The sequence below is a fragment of the Ceratotherium simum genome, chromosome 9, assembly GCF_057802395.1.
Source record: "Ceratotherium simum simum isolate JZ-2026a chromosome 9, ASM5780239v1, whole genome shotgun sequence".
NCBI classification, from domain to species: domain Eukaryota; kingdom Metazoa; phylum Chordata; class Mammalia; order Perissodactyla; family Rhinocerotidae; genus Ceratotherium; species Ceratotherium simum.
In genome coordinates this window covers 43023365-43047986 of record NC_141908.1, presented here as the reverse complement: position 1 = coordinate 43047986, position 24622 = coordinate 43023365, and the positions used below count along the sequence as shown (strand labels likewise).

Here is a 24622-nt window from a genome sequence, read left to right as displayed (position 1 = left end):
CTTAGTATCCAGCACAATTGCCTATTTCATGGCAGAGACTCGTTAAATGTTGATGTGACATTGAGAGGACTGTGCTCATGAATTATGTTCCAAAACCACACACATCAGAAAACAATGAATTATCTGCTCCCCGACACTCTGAAATTTAAACCAAAATCTTAGGATTGAATCATGTAGGGGATCTTTATTTAAAGGGCACCTGAAGTAGAGAAGGCAGAAATGGTGAAAGAAAATGAATTGGCAGGAAAAAGCTCAAAGAGAGATAAATCAATATCACAGAAATGGAAGGAACAGTTTTCTATAAGAAATAGGTTTGAGAAGCTGTATATGGTACAAGAGCAATTAATATACCCATGTTAATCCGTAGTCCAAAGAAGGTCTAAAGGAAAAAAGAAAAAATCAAGGACAATTCCCAAACTGGTTAATCATCTGAGGCCCTATACCATCTAGTAATGGCAAGCTCGAATATCTCCTGACTGAAGGAAAGCTCTGAAATTTGACCTTGGAGCAATAGATCCTATGACCGAACAACAATAAATCCAGTACAGTGATTCAAATGATTAGCATACTTTTTAGTTAGTCCAGTTAGTGTAGTCGTCTTTAGGAATTATATTGACCTTTCAGAGATTGGCGTTATTCCCTAGAAGCTGAGTTACAGTATAATAGCATTCAGAAACAGTAAATTTGAATATTAAATGAAACATAATCTGTGCATGATACAGACTTAGCCTGTGTTTTGACAGTGGTGCTGAGTAGGTTAGATCAGATTTCATGATTTAATTTTATTGTTTTCGATTTTGTGTGGTCTCCATTTAGTACACAGCTACCGTTATAATTATGGGAAAGAATGATTTAATATTGTTGGATTTCCAAGTAAAGGTTATACACATGAACACTGGCGTTGAGATCATCCTCAATTTTCTTCCTCCATGCAAGCTATGTTATTTCCAAAAAATGTATCACTTTCTTGCAGATGCTACAGTCAATGTCTGGCTATCGATTGGTAAATTCAGAGCGTATTTTGTACTTCAGACTTAGAGCGATTTCAGCTACAAAATCACTGATTAGCATAGCAGAAACTACACTTTCTAAGGCTATATAATTTGATATATTTTAGAAACCGCGCCCCTGATAAGGGAAGATGGAAAACTTTTAACACTGGTTTTAATTTTATGAATCCACGTAACTGGTTAACACGTTAAATCACACAGGCACTAGATTTTGAATTCAGATCTCGTCTCTTCAGTCAAGAAGAGAAATTTTCTCCTTTTTATAGGCTATCTTTACAGAACTTTCAATAATTTGCAAATATATTAGTGCATAATATTTTACATTATCCTTTCATTTAATCTACATCATTAAGTACCTTAGAACAGTACTTCTCAAACCATTTGTGGTAAAGGACCAGAATTTTTTTTCTAACCTGTCATGGACTAACACATTTATAAATACAATAAAAATGCACTACAAGAAAAATAAAATAAAATAAATAGACATACAAAATATAAATCTCAATTGTTTCATTATTAGATTGAACAGACAAAATTACTCTATTAAGCTGCTGATGCTTACTCTAATTTCTGCACTTACGTTGTCAGGGAGGAGTAACAAGCAGGTCTCAGCTGTCACCAGCACACAGACTGCATGCCCTGCCTCAGAATGGCAAAGCAGCATTAACTATATAATGCAACTTTTGGTCAGTTTTGTTGGAATTTGCAAATCTTTATACGTAATTTCATGAGTAGAGTTATAATTTTTCACTACTTGCAAGCAGTTGTTACTTTACTAGTGATTTCCGGGCCCAGCTTCTGATGGAGCTAATTCTGTGTAATCAAGGTCTCTTCCATTACCTCTATTTGCTTTTTATGGTCCCTCAAAGAGGGAGGAGTGTTGTCACGTAAGGTCACAATTTTATTTGTGTATCTCTGTCCGAGGCAATGTCTACACCAGCAATTCAATATACCACACTATTGAAATTGCTTCAGTTGTAAGCTTTGAAACAAGTAGGATATATCCCGAGATTTTAAATATGCATACATTAGCATAGATGTCAACAAATGTTGAAAAGATTTTTCAAATCTTGGATATATTTGAATGGTTTTGACATGACTTCATTTATTTTAAGCTTGTTTGTTTCAAAACTAGTAATGCATATTTTGTTAGTAGTAAATATGCAACAGAGTCAGATTGCTAATCTCAAAATAAATCTGAAAACACTCCATTCCGAGATTTGAAAACAACCCATTTTAATATAAATAAATTTCCTAAATATCCTAGGTATTACACTGAATAAATTTAGAAACTTCACATTACGTTTGAACAGTCAAGTCTCTCACTGATTTCTTACAATTATTTTTGCTTAAGAATAACTCTCTGAGTATTATTTGGTATTTTCAAAATATACATTGAAAAACATTTGTAGGAGGGACAGTTAATAAAATTATGATTCATAACACAAGTTGGTTTATTAAAGTAAACCATTGCCTTAGAAACATTTTTCCTTATTAACATACTAGGTTAAATTATATGAAAAAATATTACTTTACATGCAAAATGTTCTGTAGTCTTTCTTTGTAAGTGATGGTTGAAACGATGCTAAAACTGACTTCTGACAAGGTTGAAAGTTTTTATCACAACTGCAGGCAGCTGGGGATGTCTTTCTCCAAACTGTCATAATTATAAAATCTGTATCTTAGAATCCATTTAAATTAAGTGAGATAAATGTTTCACATATTTGAACATGAATACTTATGATGGCAGGTATTATTTTTAGTATATGCATTTTACTTGGTTGAATTGTACAAAATGTTAATTTCAAAGATAAATTTTCAATCATTACATCCTGTTTTCTCTAATTGTTTTTACAGAGGTCATTCAGTGTATATAACATAATTTTAGTCTTCTTTTTGTATTTCTCTCTTTTTTTATCCATATGTGCTCAAAACAGACAATGGTCGCAGTGTCAAAGGTAATGTATAAACTCAAATTTCATCATCTGATGCTCCAAGTGCCCCTTTACTCGGCATGTTAATTTGCCTGCTGTATGCCCTGTTCAATGCAACATCACACGCCCTTAGCTAGTCCAGGTGCCTGGTGGAGACATCATGGCTTGATTTTTCTTGGAGACATTGTTACTTTCTCAGCTGAGTCACCAAAATGATTATGAACACCTTTTTCCTGGAAGAAGTATAAACCTAGGTTGACAATGTACATTTCCTAAATATTTAAATCATTTGAAAAGAAACAAATATCAAGGTAAATATATTACAGTGTGAAAGAGGCACATAAGCCTGTTTCAACCAAAAAAAATTTTTTTCAGTGCAAGATTAAATAAAATAAGCAAAGTGCTACATGACAGCATTACTTCACTTGTTCCTCTTTTGTTTCCTTAAAACTAGTTTCACGTTCCTGGATGGCAGGGGGTATGGTTTTAAGCTTACTGTAGTGGTAAACTGTACATGCATGATAGTCATGTTCTATTTTTCTATATTACATTTAAATCGTTTTTAATTGTGTTCTATATTAGTGTGAAATCACTGGCATGACCTACAGCTACTGCAGGGTAATGTTTAACTGGCAATACTTCTGGATAAATTTGGATTTGGATAACATTTGAAATTCACTTCTGCTTTTCTACTATATCATAGTAGATATGCAAAATATAATAATCATATTATTCTCAACAAATTGAAAACTTTTGAGGCTTAGTCTTTTAACATAGGCCATACAGGCTGCTGTGGGTGTGCATATGGTGACAATGACTCATTTTGTGCATGTGTGTTGCATGGACACGTCTCCACCAGTAACCATCATTACTTAGAATTCACTGTTTTGGCCTCTGCTATATGTCAGTGCTACTCTGATCACTGTGAAGTTTTGTACATTGATTCCGCAATTTCTTCGTTAATTAATACAGAGCTGGTGATAGTTATGAATTAGTAGCACTAGAAACTCAACATGTTTTCTAGTCAGCAGTCCAGGGTAATTTGACTATAAGGGCAATTGCGGCATCTTCTCCCCATCCCAACTTTACTTTGTAAGCACTTCAAAAAGGGTCTATGCAGGTGACCTCCAATAGCAGGATGGGATTTCATCTACATGATTATCCTATCCTTGGCCCGTCCACGGAGATTTCTAAAAGGGAGCAAATTAGTATCAGCTGTGGGTGGTGATTTGAGTTGATATAATTCAGAATATAACTTCAAGAAATAGAATACAGACAGTTCTCACCAACCTGCCTGTGTGAAATGTGACGGGTTTTAGCACGGAATGATTAGCAATAAATTATTAAACATTAATTTTCCAATGATTTTCTAAATGCAGTGAGAAATGAATCTAATTTTTCTCAATAAATAGAAAAATGAGTTTGCTTATCTCCCAAACTAGTAGTCCACATAGTTGTCATTCAAACTGCGGTAATTTTGGTTTTGTCTCATAAACTAATCCATTGCATCTCCAACCCTTTTTCCTCAACCCTCCATTTTTTAATAGCATTAGTCTTTGAATAAAAATGAATCATCAAAGACAGGATTTGGGATTAGAAAACTCTAAACCATTGTAGAAAGTTTTCACATATTAATATTTATGAAGTTAAGTTCCCAAATTAGATATAACACGTGCAAAACAATGTAAGTATGCTCTCCAAAATCTCCATTATTTGTTCAGGCTCTGGTTTTGAAAACTATTAACAAAATAGTGAAGTGTCTGGCTCTTTAAGACTTTCACAGAGCAACTAATATACTAATTAGATATGGGACAATACATTGTGTGCTTTTTAAATATTTTTGGCTTTGTTTTTAAAACTCATTTGAAAAAGCAAATTTCTGCACTTCTGTGTATACAAATACGTAATTACAGTTTTTTCACTAACTCAATGAAAAATCATATCTTTGCCAAAATAAATAAGTTAGGAATGCATTTGAAAGGTTTTCAATGTCGTCTGGTTTGTTCTCCTCAGACAAGAGCATTGTCTAAATCCCTTGCGCAGGTGGTAGAGGCATCTTTATCTCCAGAGCACCCTGTTCTTTGACTTTCTTGGGAAATACATTTTACTGCCTGTTACACAAAGAGGTAGCCTAAATAGTTCTTGCTGAAATGTAATTTTTTTCCCTTCATCTACCCTGAGTGGACAGGGATACTAGCTGGCTATGTCTAATCTTGACATAATATCACAGTCCAAAAACAGCAAATTGATAGTCACTCTTTTCTTCTAAAACAGAATAATTTCCATTTAACCTTCTTTCTTAGGATCAGTATTGTTTCAATTAAATAAATCCCCTTAGCACTCTAACTCTTTAAAATAAGACTTTAGAGATCTAAAAGTGTAACCCATATTCGAAGACTGAGAACAGTAATTCAAATAGATTGCATATGCTCTTTATATGTTTGTGTGTGCATAATATTTTTTAACAACTTCTCTAATATGTGAGAGGTGAACCTAATCCTACCTCAATCACTCATAAACTGATTTTCACCTCAGACTTAGTGGTTTCTCTTCCCATTCTGCTTCCCAAGTCATCAATAAAAATTAACCCCACTTACCCAAATTGGTAAATAAGTCATTACTATCATTTTACCCCTCTATTGCTTCCACCTCCTTACTATCCCAAGTAACTCTGCATGCCGTTGACAATGGCATGTTCAGTTTCCAACTTGTCTATGAATCTGGCATGTAAGTCAGAAACAAAACTACCCTCAAGATTTATTACAGCTTTTACAAAGTTGATATAACTTGTTTCTCATAAGCTACATTGGCTGTTACCAAGTATTTGTGATCTTAAAAGAATTTGCAAATTGATTTTCAATGGTGACAATTATTTTCTGTAAATTATGTCATGCACTGAAACAGACAATATGGATATTGACTACAAATAATTTGATGATCACCTCTTATATATCTTTCTAAGTGTTACACTGGTTGCCTTATGCTTCTTGACAGTGTTCTCTTATAAAACCCAATTACTAAGCACTGCATTTGCATTTTCTTTAGTGTTAAAGCACTTCAGCAATTTAGGTTTTATTAAACTTGACCCAGATAAACTCAGTGCCCTAAGAAATATTGTATAAAGGCCTGATGATTTGAAAGTAACCTTAATCTTTTTGGTTTTCTTCTCTCTTGTCCCATTTGCCCCTCAAGAGCAATGATCTTTTAAAAAACATAGCATTATTTAAAAAAAAATTTGTCAGATGTCCTTAGCTATATTTCCAGCACCATCTGAAAGAGAATATATTCTCCTTCAGCATCTTGTAACTCATGATAAATTTAAATAGCTTCATCATAAAAATTTTAAATATCTTTAAAATTCTTCCCAGTTGTTGCTTTAGCCTCTGGCTTTATCTCCAAATGCAGAGTATTTCTTTGTAGCTGGCACCTGGCCTACTTTATATTTAATCAGACACTTGTAATATATTAGAACTTTATCCAGCTGTTGGTTTAGTCTACTTGGTTACCTGTTTTCCACTCCTCCTAGTATATTAGAAAATTTAAACTAGTTATCCATTTTGCAAGTGTTTCTCTAAAGAACATTAAGTCCTCCTACATAATTTCGAGCTTTATATTCCTTTCTATTGAATCTATTATTTCCCTTTATTTCTGCCCATTTATTTTCTTTAAATTCATTTACTTTGTTTTTCAGATTGTTCTCCTTTCTTTCATTAGAATCCTAAATCCCATCTGTTCATGATCACTCTCAGAGAGGCTGCCTTTCACCTTTAAAACCTGAACCAAGGCCTCTCTGAATATAGACCTAGGAGGTAGGAAACCCTGTATTCTGATTAGTAGTCCTTGATTCCTGTTCCCTTTTGGCCTCATATTCTGTCTGCTTAGGTTTACAATTGGTAAAATGAGGATATTGCTAATACCCATCTTAATTAAAGTGTTGGAAATTTTTTTCATTAGAATTTAGATAGGTTTTAGAGGAAACTAAGCCAACACTGATCATGTTGCAGACTCCAACAGACTTCTGCATATAAACATCTGCTTCAAAATCAGTGCAAAAGAGCATAATGATCTTTGTTATACAGGTTGAAATAAATTGTAAGTTTCTTATCTAAGTAGCATGCGTGAATTATTAAGTCATATTTTAAGTTCTGCTGAATTCTTTAAATGTATAGATTTAAAAGAAAATCTAGATTAAATTGCTAACACTAAGAGCTTAACAAGAAAATAGAGTAGAGTAACAGTTTAAAGGGTTTTCCACCAGTAAACAAGAAAAGTGAAAATACTGACTGCAATGAAGTTATAATATTCTGAGGCCAAATCTGAGTATGATGTGTCAACCAGTGGTTTCTCAGCCCTATCAGACCCAGTGTCCCCTTGTTTCAACAAATATTTTGTTATACTCTTTTTCCTAACATGAAACAATATTCAGGGACGTTCTAACCTATTCCCAAAAGAGCAACATGATTCCTTAATTGTCATATAAAGGAGAAATGAAAGCAGCTTATAATAAAATGATATTTCTCTCAATATATTAATGTTCAAATATAGCTACACCAAAAGACGTAGTACAATAATCAGACATAAGAAAACAATTTGGCTTTAAGAGGATTAAAGACATGAGAAAACAGTCCATATACGTGCTGGATAAAATGATAGAACAGCAATATGGATAGATAAGGAAATAAAAATCATCCTTGGAATAAATAATAACAGATGAGACTTATTTATACATGAATTTTAAAAGTGAGAAATAACTAAAATTGAATTATGAATAATCTACCAAGACAAATTGGGGAGAAAATGAGGAAGTATGACATTCTCACCAATGAGCTGGCCCCTGCTTTTAAACGTAAGATCAGAATGATTCCCTGTGTGATGACACGCAATAGTAATGAATTGCACAGAAGAAAGAAATCCTACTAAACGTCAGGACATATATTCATCCTCAAATAAGACCCTGCAGACTGTATGCCTGCATAAGCAAAGGGAAATAGAAAATAGATTGGAAAAGAAATGACAATCAAGACATGGTGGAGAAGTTGTAGCAGATCTCTAGAGAGTAATTAGAGTGAGACTGAAAACCAGTAGGCAATCCCCAAACGAATAATTTCAAGTGTTTAGTTTTTACCAGATAGATTTCTTTTCATTATATCACATCATTTTACATATATAGAAGAACAATAATATGAAACAATTTTGAAATAAATTTCATTAATGATTTTTAGTGTGATTCCTATAATTCTCTACAAATGTAGTAATGTTTGGTTCCAACACTATTAAAAAAAAAAACCTCAAATCTCTTTGCTTACATGTTTCCATGTAACAGCTACAAACACAGACTGTAACCTGAAGTCTGAAATTTTGTATTGGCAGCTCAAATGCCACAAGTAGTGTAGTTCCACGTGACATGATTTTCCAAGATGGTGAACAACTTTTAGTAAAGTTCTGAACAAAACAATGTAAAATCTTCCGTTTACATGGTAGTTGCAGCTGTGTAGAATTCAGTGTATATTAAAATCGTGTTAAAAGTACATTATACTCTTTAAATGTGAAACTGTTAGGTTCAAGACTCAGATCATTATAAAAAGGCTTTTCACCTATGTCTCCTTGGGACATATGGGACAATTTTTTAAGGTGAGAAAACAGCCACCTCTCATCATTGTGACAACCAAAAATGCCTCCACGAATCCCCCTCAGTGAACTACCGACATAGTGGAGACCACATGGTTATTGGTGTAGCCAATTCAGTGGAGTTTATTGGAACTGGTCACAAGGACAAAGTATGTTAACAGTGCCTTTCTGCCTTAACATCACAGATGATTCACGTTTTTATCTGATTTTTTAAAAAACTCTGTAGATAATCTGCTACAGAAATCTAACATATAGAAGGATGACATAGAAAGAGAATTGAAAGATGGGCTTAAGGGTTTTAAACACAGTTTAACTATATACCTGAGCTCAACCTTCTATAATCTCTTGTCTAGGTTCCTGTGTGCAGTAAAATTACTTAAGGAGTGAAAATATGGCATTCAAGTTGGGGAAAAGACAGTATCTAAGAAGTCTGAAGTCGTAGAATAATATACAAATTTTAAATATTAAGATTTAGGCCTGGAATGTAGCCATAGAAAGCTGCAAAAAAGAAACACTATCTAGGATATGTTATAATAATAAATTAGCTGTGTGTCGTGGAGACTTCTACCAAGACCTGAAGAATAGGGTTTCTGTCAGAGATCTAGCTGAAGGCTAAATTAATTTGATGCCACTCTTGGCTCTTATTTCTATCCTTGTCAAAGAAATAGAAAAGAGAATAAGAATCTATACGCAAATAAGAACCTACTGGGCGGTAAATGCCCAGAGAGCTCAGTGACATTTTTCACCTGGATGGACTTCATCATCATCATGGAGAAAACTCAGGGAACGAACAGAAATGCAACTCAAGAAACACGGCGTTTGTTAAATAGGTGACAATTCTCTTAAAATCACTTCAGTCTTTTATAATAAGCAAATATAAACTTTTATAAACAAATATAGTGTGATTTTTCTCCAAGGTAACTACGAACTATGAAGAGTATATTTTTCTTTGCATTATATTTGAACTGAGTTTACTGATTGTTGTGGTCCAAAATACACAACCTATAAATATAATTTTCAAGTGTTTATAGCTTGCTTGGTGCATAAAGTACATTTTGATCCATAAAATGTATCAGTTGCATTCTGAACAGGGAAAAAAATAGCATAAGGCAAAATGTACTGACTAGCAAGTTCATTCACACAGTTTGCATGTTTTAAGTACTCTCTAAGGCTGAAAGTTAACAGCTGTATAACCCTCATGAGCTCAGGATTTTTACAAAATTCTTCCTGATGCTAATTTTTAAGAGCTACATAATGGTATAAGTAACATTACCCATTGTACAAGAAACTCTTTGGAGCATTTTCTGACTCTCCATAAGCAGCAGACAATAGGTTCATCTCAGAAGAAGATGTAGTTGGTCAATGTACTCACCCTAACCAAGGGGGCCTGGAGTCCTGGCACCTTGCCAAATTGTCTTTGTAGAAAAGGAATGTGAGAAATGACTAGGGTTGGTCAAACGGTATAAACTTTCAGCTATAAAATGAACAAGTTCTGGATATCTCATATACAGCACGACAAAAGAAGAAAAATAAAAAGGTAACCAGGTACTACCATCTCCAGACATGTCCTATTACCTAGCTGTGGTCACTTCCATTGCAAGTTATGTTTGCCAATGCATTCTTCTGCTATGGTTTTTATTTTTTTTCTCAAAAAGTAGTCAGTCTTAAATATAAATGAAAGAAAAAAAGAAAAGAAAGGATAGATTTAAAAATCTGTCACAGGATCCTAGATTTTTCACTAGAGTCCACAAAAAAAAAAAAAGAAAAAAGACATTTGCTCTTCTCAGCCTTACCTGAAATTCCTCCATCTGGCCTTAACTCTTCTAGAAGCTCTAGAAGCATCTCGTACAGGTAATAGAAGCATATGAAGAACCCAGCTGGCTTGTCATTTGTCACTGCACAGACAGGGAAATAATACATATTGGAGCAGGGTAGACACCCCATTCAGAAATTTCATGGCCAACATGATTTTAACCATAGGCCATTCCTTCCTTGAGTAATACTGAATTATAAAAAGAAATTCTTGAGAAACTTTGAGGTAGAATTTGGCCAATATTAGGGAGTGAAGTCCTTTCTTCTATTCCAGCCTTTAATGAAAGAAGCTGATTAGCAGTTAAAGCTGCCATCTGCTCTCTGGGAGGAACTTAGGACCCCATCTTATCCTCAGATACTTACATGCCACTCCCTATGGCAGACGGTGACCCTAAACCCTGTGTTCAGGTATCAGCTGGCTGCATTTAGTCACACCTGAGTCAGGGTCACATTGGTCATGGATCACCAGCAGGTCATTCAGGACCATCTCTTTCTTCTTCTATTTCTCCTGATACTGCTTTTACAAATACTTTCCAATTTTTTTAGGGCCTTTTAATCATATCAAGTCAAGTCTCCTGGGATCCACGTCGGATTCAAACCTCAACAAATACAGCACCATTAACAAGATTCCACAGCTTACTCTGAATTTTTCAGATGTCAAAACTGAAAAAAAGAACACATCCCCTCCTTCTTCAGATAAAACCATTATTGCACCCAAGGTTAAAGATCGAACACACAATGTGACAGAGAAAGTTACCCAGGTAGGACACGATTTTACTATCAATTTCAACGGTTCTTAATGTTCTTTTCTGTGTCATAAAACACATTGTTTTTCCTGTGAATGACTATCAAGAAAGGTAAGCTATTTATTCATACTCAAATATATCTTGAGATGTTGAGCGACCCTCTGATGTAACAGATAAATAAAATTATAGAGTGTGATCTTGTCTATTACAAGACTAAGCAAAAATGGACTAACTAGGTACTTTTCCCTTTGTTGCAGAGATGGTTAACCTGCTATTCATCTTGTTTGGATATTTATTGTTTTGCTGCCAACTCTTGCATTATTAAAGCATGGTTTCTTAATATAATGGATGTGTCTATTGCAGCTTTAGGTGACTAATTGGGATTTACTCTTAACTATAGCCTCCTTTTTGGCACTTACTCTACTAAGTAGAGTCAGATATAAGTCCATTGACTTTGGGAAAAAAGTTTTCTGAGATGATGAAAAGTCAGAGTAAAACAATTACGTTTCATAAGAACAATATTTTATTGTTTTCAAATAAATATTGCAAGTTGAACTAGGGTAAAAAGGTACTGTCACTGTCTAGCAGGACTCTTGCTTTAAAAAAGTAGATAAAAATGATTTGTACTTATTATAGCAAAATACCAACCTAAGCAGTACCTAGCTTTCGCTTACAATGCACTTACATTGTTGGGAATTCATGACTCTAAAATATGTGTCAAGTAAATAGTTATTTTTACAAACAACTTACCTAGTATTTTTTGCTTAGCGAATTTTTTCAAAACCTGTCATATAAAGGTAAACTGGACCCCAATCTCTATCCCAAGCGTTGAAGATTTTGAATTAATAAAGTTTTTCTGTAATTATAATCACTATAAACAACACTATAGTAGTTTGTAAATAACCTCTTATGTGTAAGCTGAAATAGCTATGTAACGACCATGAGTCAATTGTAAATGGATCTGAGTAGTCTCTACTTATTTGAGATGAGAAATTATATGTGCTGTACTCTAATGTCTATTTTGATATTTATGTAGTAATGAGGCTTTCTACCCTTGGCGTTTCGTTTTCCCTAATTTATACTTAGTAAACTGGGTTTAACAGTGGTAAATTAATAATCTACTGTTATTTGTGTTGTATTGGCACCATTTTGATAGCTTTGAACTTTACTTGCAATTGTTTTTACCTTAAAAACTCTGTTATCTATGGATGGTAACTGTCATATGGGTATATAGAAATTAAGAGATTTTAGAAATTGCACAGAAGACCGGCTAAAAATATTAGGGTTAGGGCCCTGCCAGTAGCATAAGTGATAAAGCAGGCATGGTAGCAGAGCAGGAGTAGTGGGGACCATAGCGAGTTGTAGAGTGCAAGACCCCTCCAAAGCAGATGGCTGCCACTCAGCTCCAGCCAATTGTGGTCCTGTAGGAATGCTTGACCAATGTTTCCAAATCTTCCAATTTTAAAAAGAAGCTGGAAATGCAGAATTTAAGATAAACTCTTAATTTCTAGAAGTTGGCAAACTAAATCAAAATGCTTTTTTAGGCCAAACAAAACACACAATAAGGGCTGTGAGCAGTCAAGTACGATCTTTGGAAAGCTTTCATGCCCTTGGTCCACCACAGAGCCCACCAGATCCTGCCACATTTGGCAGGTCCACTGTGCCAGGAGAGGGTGATGCACATGTAATCAGAGGTGGCACCTGCTCTGGGGACTTTCTGAGCCTGGTGAGAGGAAACATATATACAAATAGCCATAATGAAACCGTGTTAATAAAGAATACAGGAATGCAGGTTAGGGAAGAATTTTCAGAGAAGAAAAAGAGGTGGGATGGAACATTTAAGCTGGATCTAGAAGGTTACTTATCAAACCGGGTACTAAGTTTAAGAGCATAACTTGGAGTCACAGCACTTGTGTTTTAATTCTGGCTAAGTAATTTTGTTGTGCGCCCTGGAGACAAGTGCCATTTATTGTGTGACAGAAGCAAGTTCTAGTGATGACAAAATTTATTTCTCAGGGTTGGAAAAAGAATTAACTAGAGTGATGTGTGGAAATTGTTCATCACAGTGCTAAGTACATAACAAGCAAAGTCAAACATTATTCTGTTTGTTAACGTTCTTGTATGACCTCCCCTTACCCTCCTCACCATCTCTGCAGGATCGTTTTATCGCTATACTGCCAGGGCCTAGTAGGACACCTGGCAGAGTGGAGTTCATGAAATGTTTACTGAATGAACGAATGAATGAATAAAGGAAGGAAAGAAAGAGAAGTTGGCCAAATGGACTAGGAAAAGGATGAGAATGCTAGGTAGAGAAAATAGCAAGAACAAAGTTGTAGAGACACAAAAGTCTACATGTCTTCTGAGAACAAGTGGTTTCCTGGGCCAGGGAGAGGCAAGGCTGGGCAGGGGCTTGTAACAGGTTGGGGAGCTGCTAGAACTCTCCCTTCTAGATAGTTCTTCACTACCTGTTTCACATAAGTGCCTTGGGGGTCTGAGTAAATGCAACAGCTCCCATCAAAAGCTTGACATTCTTTTAAGGTCTCATGCTTTTTCTTTAAAATCCCTGTGACTTTTATATTTAGCTCCACAATATTATAATATTTCTTTTAACATTTTAAGAAATATTTTAAACTACTTACTGCTGAGGCCCACAGAAGGCCCCATAGTTTTCCTACAGCTTCTCATACTTCACCCAAATCGTGAAGTACCCTCTCCAGAGTACCCCAATTGGAGAAGTATGATGCAGGCAAAAAGTCTTTTTAAGATGTTGGAAGATTAGAATTGGATCTTGTTTCATAAAGGATCACTTTTTTTTTTTTACAATGTGAAAGATACAGTGATAGGAAGGAGATTCTGGAGACAGATAGAACACTTATGCAGCTATAGTTCTGGCGAGAAATGATGACAGACTGGAAAAAGGCTGAGACCAGAAATTAGAAAGAGGATCAATAGGAATGCTCTATCTTCTTTTTAGCACCCTCTTCAGCTCTTAGTAACAAACCTTCCAATGGTCCACAAGTCAGACTAAATAAGGTAGAGATCAAATATTGAGAAATTCCTCCCGCAGACATAGCCTCTGGAAATTTTGTTTAAGTATTTGAAGGCAGGGTGATCCTGTAACTATTTTCTCATGTAGTGTTTGTTTAGTTTCCTGATCATAGCCATCTCTGGAATGCCCATATTCACAACATATAACACACTTGTTCCCTAGTCACAGAAAATAACTTGATAATAACCCAAAGACTTTACTATTCCCTTTGTTAGGCCGGTGTGGAAATTCTCCTTGTCAAGATATTCTCAATGTGTTTGCTATAGGCAGCCAACAGTGTATTCTTTATCTAATGTTCTTATTTGTGTTATTCCCTTAATGGATTTGTATAGTAATCTTTTCTTCAAAAGATATAAGGGTTTTGTTCATATATCATTCAACAATGAGTTTTAAACACTCTTCTGAGCATAAACAATAGAGCAGACATCAAGAAAAAAAGGCGTAAATGAAAGGAACAATTAATCACTGCTCATGTTATGCCCTCTCACTATTTGGATCTTATCTACTATACATTGGCTAATCACTAATTAGCCAATTGGTTATTTGCCTGCCCAGCTAGAGTGAGCTTCTTCAGAATAGGAACCATGTTTTTATTCATTTATTTGTTCATATATTTGTTTACTCACTCAACAAGCATTTATCGAGAGTTTGTATGTACAGTGCTAGGTTGTAGGAATTCATGTAAAAGACAAATTCTCTGCCTTGAGAAGTGAGGGAAACAGCCAAGTACAGTGCATGGGCATTACAATGCAGTGTGAAGTACTACACTACAGGTAAACTCAGAGTGCAGAGGGTGCCTGGAGAGGAAACATGCCCTATATTGGGAGTTTGGGGCAGTAGATGAGGAATATATACTCTTAGATGAGTTTTGCAGCTTGAGAAGTTTCTGGTTAGGAATCAGGGTCTGGTGTGGGACACACTTGGGGAATTGTGAGTACCAATGAATGAATGAAGCAGGAGGGGTCTGTATCACTAGTGCTTAGAGTAATACACAACACATAAGAAGGATCTTAAAAGATTCAGAAATGGAGGGCTGAAGGTATTGGAGAGAATTAAGCAAGAGTAAATCTGCTGATCAAAAATCCCCAAAGCAAATACTTGCCTTCCAAATTCTCCCTTTAGGCAAGATTCTAATTCTTGCTGTTTCAGGTCCAGAGACTCCTTTTATTGGCTGGTCTTACAGGCCAAATTTCTGGAGTGCATCAGCTCCTTATGTCAAATTCCATCTGACCTTCTTTATTGACTGGAAGAAATAGAAAATAACTCTCAGAAGGTGTGGATTTTTTTCCTTAACTACAATCCAGCTGGTATAGGCTGACGTGTAGTAGGATCCACCTTGGAGAGGCAGGGCCCTGGTTGGCTAATTCCTACCAAATTCCAGTGGAGTGGTGGAGAGAAAACAATGAATTGGAAGAAAAGTTGGGTGGGTGGAGAACAAAGATCTGCTTTTATCATACAATTATGGTTCTGTTGAGAATCCAATTCTTGGCATATCAGTCCCCTTTTAAATAAAAGTAAACCAAATTTTTGCACTCTTGTATGACTTCAGTATTCTTAAGGCTAGTTCTAGTTCAAATGTTATGCTAATTTTTAGGATAAAATGTATTATTTTGTTGTCATGTTCAACTTTTACAAATTTTGTGTTAGATCACTCTCCCTAGGTATGCATATGAATATCAGAGGGTTTAAGAAGATGGCACTGTGGATTCCAAATCTTTATTGGCCAGTCATGTGAGACTGTATCAGTCATGCTGTAACAGAATGCAAGTAATACAAGTCCAACTCGTACCACCATAAGTGAAAAATAAAAGGAAGAGGGGCAGTTTATTGGGTCACATAACTGAAAAGGGCAGGGGTGGATCTGCTTGGGGCCATGGCTACATTCACTGTTTGAACAGCTGATGACATTCTCTCCCTCTCTCCACTATGCTTTCTTCTGTATTGACTTCGCTGCCCTTCTGATGGAAGCAAGGCCCTTAGATTCTTCTGTCTCACATAGCACTCACAGTCGGTGATCTGATGAGAAGGGCTTCCTCTCCTCCAGTGTCCATATCATTCTGGAGAAAGTGGACTCTGATTGGCCAACTTGAGTCCTGTGGTCATCCTTATGGTGGAAGAAGTGCAGCCTTGTGACTGGTGACCACACCAGAAAGATGCAGTGGGGGAGGAGAGGCTCTAAAAATGGAGAACAAAACAATAATGGCTCATTGTAAAGATGAAGATAGGCATTCAGACTAACAGCATCACACACACACACACACACACACACACTGAATGCACAGTATGTGCTGAGTAGGCGCTAGAGACACAGAAGTATAAAACCTGGCACCAATACTCAAGAGGTTATAAACTACTTGGAGAAACACAACAAAAAAATATATAGTAATAGCATTTACAAGTGCTAATGTAATAAATGCTACAAAATCATATTATGAAACTAAAGGTAGTTTGAGTTTCCTTTAGCCTCAGTGCTGGTCAAATAATGACCAAATAGTTCTACAACTTATTACTTTGTTACTTAAGAGAAATAATCTGGTGCATTTAATAGATACTCATAGCATAATCATAAAAAAATAAGACATAAGAAGGAACATAAATGAACCAGAAGATTTTAATCTGGAGAACAGATGATGGGACAGAGATTTACTACTAGTCCACAAGTATAGTTTTCCTATAGCTTCACTAAGGAGAGTTCTCAAGAAAATTTAGGAGTAATCACAGAGACTTAGGAAAGACATTTGCCATAGAATCTAGAAATCTGCAAAGAAGTTTAAAGCCAGAATAGATTCTCATTATTTAGGATTCATTTAAGTATAATATTGGCATGAAAATAGAATTAGGATAGATTTAGTATTAGCTGACCTTGACTGAGCATTTACTGTGTGCCAGGCTCTATGCTAAAGGGTTTAACAGATAATCAATTTTAATTCACGTAACAGTGCTATGAGTTGGTACTATTATTATCATCTCCATTTCATAGAAGAGAAATCAAGCTTAGAGAGAGGAAGCAACTTGCCCGGGTCACATAGGAAATGGTAGCAGTAGCCTTCAAACTGAGGTCATTGGACTACAAAAGTGAAGTTCTTAATCTCTCCAGTACACCCTTTCTGTGATTCTATTCTGTTTCTCTATTTGTCCCCTAAATCTACTCAGAAGTCAGCATAGCATTTGGACATACTCATAACATTTGGCTGCACAGCCGGAAGTCTTAATCTGAAAGTTTAGTAGTAACTTATCAGAAAATTGAGTCTACACAAATAAGGAAAAGACTGTGGTAGATTTTCTCCAAAACTCCTCAAACTCTTGAAAAAGTTGAAAAAACTCATCCTTAACAGGGGAGCTTCATTTCAGCATTATCTTTTATTTAAGTTTATATCTCACTTTTTATACTGATTTTAGATTAGTATGGAGGGATTTTGTTTTTTGTTAGTGGCATGCCACTCAGTTTCAGGAAAAGCAAAATTACACTGATATTACTGACGTAAAGAAGAGCTCAAAGGTTACGGCTTTTTACCTTCCACTGAACTCTGTCCATTGTAAATATGCTCATTATTTCTTCATGTGATTCGATGGCTCTCAATTTATACTTACTTTGACAGAAATCCAAACAGTATTTGTAATTCAGTACTTCTTTCGAAATGGAGATTGATTTATAGTGGAGGGATAATATTGATTTCATTTTGTTAGCTAATATTTAAAATTATAAATGTGTGTAATTTTTTAATGTCAATTACACCTCGATAAAGCTAAAAAAATTACTTATCATCTCAGGCTTAATAATGCAAAATTTCTTAACACTTTCTGTAGTTTCCCTCAAATTGGATAAACTTAGTCCTAATCTTTCTTCAATGACAGTATTAAAAAATGTCTTCCAAACACAACTGCAAATTAAAAGTGGTTTTATATATAGCAATAATTTTCAACAATAATGTCGTTATAATTCTGACTCCAATTCAGATTCTGACACCAGCTGGGTGTCCTACAATTCAAGTCAATCCTGACACTATCTACCCGGAGATAGCATCCGATTCCACAAGTTATGGGCTCAGTTCCACAAGACTGCCCCCAACTTCGGACACCAATCTCCAAGTCCAGGTTGCGGACTGGCTATGAATTGGATGTTCCCACAATTACCTCCTCGAGTTTGATTAATTTGCTAGAGTGGCTCACAGAACTCAGAGGAAATTTTACTTAGGATTACCAGTCTATTATAAAAGGATATAACTCAGGAACAGCCAGGTGGAAGAGATGCATAGGGCAAGGTACGGGGAAAGGAGTGTGGAGATTCCACGCCCTCTCCCAGCACCTCCACATGTTCACCAGCCCAGAAGCTCTCCAATCCCACCTTTTTGGGTTTTTATGGATGCTTCATTACATAGGCATGCTTGATGAACTCATTGGCCATTGACAATCGATACAACCTCTAGCCCCTCTCCTGTCCCCAGGGGTTCGGGGCTGGGGTGTGACTAAAAGTTCCAACTCTCTAATCCCATGGTTGGTTCCTCTGGACCAGCCCCCATCCTTAGGTGACCTAGGGCCTTTCCAAAAGTCACCTCATCAGCATAACTAAAGACACCTTTATTGTTCTCATCGCTCAGGAAATTAATAAATCAAGGGTTGAAGAGCTCTGTGCCAGGAACAGGGACTAAAACCAAATATATATTTCTTATTATAAATCACAATATCATGGTCATGAATTAAAAATTACACTTAATTAAAGAATCTATTTTTCAGTAGTTATTTTTATAAAGCCTCATTGATTCTTCACTTTTGAAATTACAGAAATCAAAATTCACAATACTTCTACATATGATTTAAATGTTTTCCTAAGCTTCATTTCTTGCCTAAACTAATATAAACATCATGCAAACCTCAAGAAAACTGTACAGATCATCTTGAACTGCCAGAAATAGTAATAATCACAAAATTCCAAATTAAATTTGAAATGTAATGCAGGCATCCAAAATGGCATCTGAACACTTCTAATTTAATATGACATTAGTTTTGTATCCATTACCTTACTGTTATATGTAGAATACCATCAAACTTGCAGCAAAACAGAAATCCCCATCCAATGTTTTCCCCGTAATCTGGATTTGGTCTACGTCTATACGTGCAAACTGAAATGAAAAACAATATACATAGATGCTGCAAGTAGGAGTAAAGCACACATCAGAATAATTTTGATTCAATTTTTATGAGTGCTTATTAAATGTAAGTCAAAGTGTTATGTGCAATGGTGATACAAAAATATATGTCAAGGTCTTTGCCTTCAAGAGTCTTTGATTGAATACAAAGCTTTGAGATCCTGGATTATGTTTTCTAGTAATCTATGGGCAAATAAATATATTCTGTAATCTAGTCAATGATAAGGAAAAGATGAAAAGTAACTATAGATATCTTAGTAACAATTGACTACTGCAAGCATGTTGTATACTATATACATATTAAATGTAAATTAAAGATGTTCACCATTTTGGAAAGGAAAGTGTGTAATTTAAAAAAGCAACAAATTGGGGCCAGCCCAGTGGCTTAGTGGTTAAGTTCCAGATTCTGGGAACAGACATATGCACCACTCATCAGACCATGCTGTGGCAGGGTCCCGTAAACAAAATAGAGGAGGATTCGCACAAATATTTGCTCAGGGACCATCTTCCTCAAGCAAAAAGAGAAAGATTGGCAACAGATGTTAGCTCAGGGCCAAACTTCCTCACCAAAAAAAATAAATAAACAAAGTAAATAAAAAAGCAACAAATTAATTTTCTACCTATTTTCACTAAATACTATATGTATGTCAAAACTGATCATCACTTGCTGACGTATTGTAAATTACAGTTTCATTTCAGTTTAAAACATCTTCATTAGCTAAAAGTCATACTTCTCCATAGTCTAGATGATGAAGGAACAATATCAGTACTAAATTCTGGTAGGCACTAAGAGCCATAGAGCAAGCATTTCTGTATAATTACTTTTAAAAAGTATCTGTTTGGTTTTGTACATTCATTACACATTTTAGAATGAAGGGAGGAAAAAATATTGCCTCCTTTAAAAGTTTTGTCAGCCAAAGAAACCAGGTTGAAACTAGATGCTTGAAGTAAAGAAGTAAAATACAAATGGTTAGAAGAGGCAGGTAAAAATAATTTAGTGTACATAGCAGTAGGCTGGTTGCTATGGCAACCAAAACACAGGAGATTACAGATTATCTGTTGCCAGCATGGTTCAGTTTTTATCCCCCCAGGTAGTGAGCCTTGGGTTAAAGCCAGACCCAGGGACAGAAAGGAAGCACTGGAGAGAGTTCCTTTGCACATTTGCCCTTATTGCCTAAGGACTGGGATAAACATAGTTCACGGCAGGTTGCCCAGTGAGAGTGGGCAGAAGCACTAAATTGTTCATGTTTCACAGGATAGGAATTAGGCAAAGGATTTTTATCAGAAACAGAAATTCCAGAGAAGACACGGCGTTTTTAAATCCCAAGCAACCCCAGGTCTTGTAATGTTAAGAGGCTGTGAACTATTTCTTGAGATGGGAAGTGAATTCAACCATGGTATCTTATTTAGAAGAAAATCCCAAATAAGACAGTAAAATAAAATAAAATAAAATACAAGTTCCCATTGGTTATCTGGGTGGTGAAATTGTGGGTAATGTATTTTCCCTTCTAGCTTTACTTCTCTGTATTGTGCAAATCACATTTATCATGGAAAATATGTAGTTAGATAATAAACTCTCTAAAACTCAATTGCTTTGAAAGAGTTCATTAAAAAGCAGTTAATCTTCGAAAAATTTTAAAATTCAAAAGAACCTTAGATATCTTCTTCCTCAGGGTTTTTTTTTTTTTTTTAAACTTCTTGATCAATGGAATCACCTGGAACACCTCTCTCTCTCTCTCATTGTCCTCCTACCCTCTGGAAATTCAATAAGTTTCAACGGAACCTGAGGATTCTGAATTTTTAGCAATCCCCATTCCATTTGCAACCTCTACTCCCACATTATTAAGATCAGGCAAATTTGGGAAACATGGATGTAGCCCATGTTTCTTTCATTCTGCAGGTAAAGAAGCTGGAAAGAGAATCCTGTAGAGACCTAGGTTTTATGTTTCTTCATTGTTATTGTACATTGTAACTGTTTCTGTAGGTTTCTTAATGAGATTATTGGTTCAGTTATATATTCTTGTGATATTTTAATTATAATATTTTTGTTAAAAAAGACATGTTAATTCTTATTTACACAAATCATTTAGAGAGACAGGCTTACTTTCATCGGGGAGCTACTGAGTCCAGGGGGAGGTACTGCCATATTGAATTACTGTGCAAACCCTCTAAGAAACAATCACCATTTAAAAGAGTTTGCCTAGGCTGGAGTGCTCCAAAGTATCTTCTTCAGAACACTGGTCTCACAGATGTTTCCTAGAAGAAAATCTTCTTAGTCAAATAATACCTTCTCCTGTCCCCAGAAATTAACATGGCAAATTAGCACATTAAAAGTTGTGAGAAGCCCTAAATTAAAGAAATCTATAAAATTCTGCTTTACTCAGTATTTCTTGAACTTTTTTAATGACAGACCCATTTTTAATTGTCAATTTGTTTATATACAACACCTATTAATATTCTGAGGAATTCATATGTGAGGGAAGATTCTTTAGAAAATACTAGCCTAGACAAAATGCTTTTTCACAGATAACTGTGAGCACTGTATGTTCAACCCAAATGGATGTGTTAGAAATTTTAAACTTTTGAAAGAAAGAAGGTTGGGATAGGCCTGAGGTAATAGTGGTAGGAAGGGGACGGTACATAACAGCAAGTACATTTTTCCTCCTTGTTTTAGTGAAGTCCACTTAGGTTTCTTTTCCAACCATGTACCAAATATAGAACTCAGCTTAGAGGAGCTGGAGAAAATACAATCCATATTTCCTTCTCTGTTTTAAATATCATCTATATTTCCTTTTCTGTTTTAAATATATCTGTCACAAGTACACCTGTATCTTAAAGCCTACTCCTTTAGAATTGCTTTGGTAGCAAGGGAAAAAAACCTAGGATGCAGGGTCATGGAGAAGAGAATGAAAAAGTGTCTAGGTCTTTCTTCTGAGAGTGCTGTAGTTAAAGCTGACCTTCTGCAGTATTTTAGTGGCCACAGAGAGAATGGAGAACCCTCTTTTTCTGCCTCTTGTCCCAATGTCCTGAGGTTGGTGGTATTAAGGATGTAACTTTAATGGTGAGGACAGAGATGAGGTAGCCTGTGGCATGAGGTGAACCAGGAGAACCAGGTCACATAACCATGCTGTTTTCCACACTTCCTTGGCTCCTCTATGCCCTGTTGGTCTCTCAGTTCTCCTTTTTAGATGTGGCAGAAAATATTAAAAAATGGTCCGCAGCCAGGTCTAGTCTCTGGTGCCTGTTCATCGTTCTCACATTTGAAGTGAAGAGTCAAGCTGACAAATCCCCATGTCATTGTTAGAAATACAATCTTAATTTTCAGGTCACAGTAACAATAGGAGAAATTGAGTGAAGTAAATCAAAAGAAAAATAGGATGTAAAAGAGAGACATATTCTAGGGCTATTTCTTGATTGACTGGCAGCCACCAGTTGAGCTGTACAATCCTGTTTCAGATGATATGCTGTCATTTGTAAATGATGCCCGTAGCAATATCCATTATTCATAGCTTGGAATTGGAAAATAGTGATTTCAGGCCCCTAAATTTTCCTACCTGCAGGCACCTGAATTACTTCCAAAATTGACTACCATATTACCTCTCATTCCCTCTCCTTTTTTTTCTACCATGGTCAGATCCTACCAGCCTACTTGGTGTTTCCAATGAAGAAGGACTTCTTTCTCTTTCCTACATTTCCTTCCACAGAAATGAATGAATAAATCCAGATGAACAGAGCACTTTAGTTCTAGTAAATGGACAACTGCAAGCATGAGATTTCAGTATAAATTTAACTGAAAAAAAAATTATTTCCCAAAGAATAAGTATTACTGTCCATTCTACATAACCTAGTATTTGAAAGTGAGCAAAAGCTAAAGAGATATTAAAACTACTGGATATTAGAGATCATTATCATATTTTTGCATTTTAGAATTATTTTATATTATTTATATAATAAATTAAAATGACCCCTCAGCTCAGACTTCCGATTAGTCATTTTAAGATTTTAAATATGTTTCTTACAGAGATTCCCCCAAATTTGTCTGCATTTTGAAACCAAATTGCTCCTTTAGATCACTAAGGTAGAGAGGGGGAGAGATCAGTGAGCAAGGAAGTAGAAGGAGTCTTACCTTGGAGGAAGTTTTGTTCCATCCTGAATCTTTAAACCCTATTTTTTTTAAGTTCAGGGAGAACAACAGAGACACAGATTCCTTAGTTCTTATTTCGTTTCCATGCAGTGATCTTCCCTGGCATATCAAACCGCCAAGGAAAGAATTATCACCCACGCTATGGCTAGATTAGGATTCATTCTGACAGTTGTGGTCTCTCTGGTTTTTTTACCATGTTATTGCTACAACGATAAAGAAAAAAAGGATGTAATAAAGAGAAATACTCTGGGCCGGCCCCGTGGCTTAGCGGTTAAGTGCGTGCGCTCCGATGCAGGCGGCCTGGGTTCGGATCCCGGGCGCACACCGACGCACCACTTCTCTGGCCATGCTGAGGCCGCGTCCCACATACAGCAACTAGAAGAATGTGCAACTATGACATACAACTATCTCCTGGGGCTTTGAGGGAAAAATAAATAAATAAAAAATTAAAAAAAAAAAAAAAAAGAGAAATACCCTAGTGCTGTCTTCGAGGAGATCTCTTTTACAAAATCTAAAACCGTCTTAATGCAATTGTTCCAATAGTTTTGAAACTTGCGCTTGTTTGGGTACTAGGTACCAGTAAGCAGGATGAGGCCCAAAGGGATGAAGCATTGGGACCTCCACACCACCCCCAGATTCAGTAAGACCAACTTCATTCTAAGTGGCTTTATATATTGGCTTTCTCTTAAGAGAGAGTGTGTGTGTATGTGTGCGTGTGTGTGTGTGTGTGTGTGTGTTTTGAAGAACCTGAAAGGGTCAGGCACTCTAAACTTTGCTCTAGTTCTGTTGTTTATTCTGTGCTTTCCTTTACCAAAACTACTTAAAGTTTTTCATTGATTCTGCTGATCAAGTCCTTATTTTTGTAGAGAATTTTGAGTTAAGTGAATTATCCAGAGCACCACAAGTTGTTAACTGCACACCCAAGACTAGAATCCTCATTTCTGGACTTGGAGTCCAGTGCTCTTTCCACTTGGCACTCCCACTTGGGAGCAGGGCCATTTTAATTCCTGTATCTTCTCTTTTCCATATAAACTGCCGAGTCCCAGAATTCCATCAGCATCCTGATGCAACTCCTCCTAACCTCCTCTTCTCCACAAGATAAACTGCTCAAAAAGTTCAGAGTTGCTAGCAGAAGTGAATTTTCATAACTAG

At 35.9% G+C, this 24622-nt stretch overlaps 1 protein-coding gene across 9 annotated transcripts in view; it reads left to right on the top strand.

The window, feature by feature from the left end:
- Window positions 1-24622, top strand: part of KCNH7 (potassium voltage-gated channel subfamily H member 7) — a 495283-nt gene that overhangs the window by 360342 nt on the left and 110319 nt on the right. For all 9 annotated transcript variants that reach the window (XM_087435296.1, XM_087435302.1, XM_087435299.1 and 6 more), the window contains one exon: window positions 10931-11145. In XM_087435296.1, coding sequence (XP_087291422.1) covers window positions 10931-11145 — 215 coding nt within the window. The remainder of the gene's footprint in view (window positions 1-10930; window positions 11146-24622) is intronic.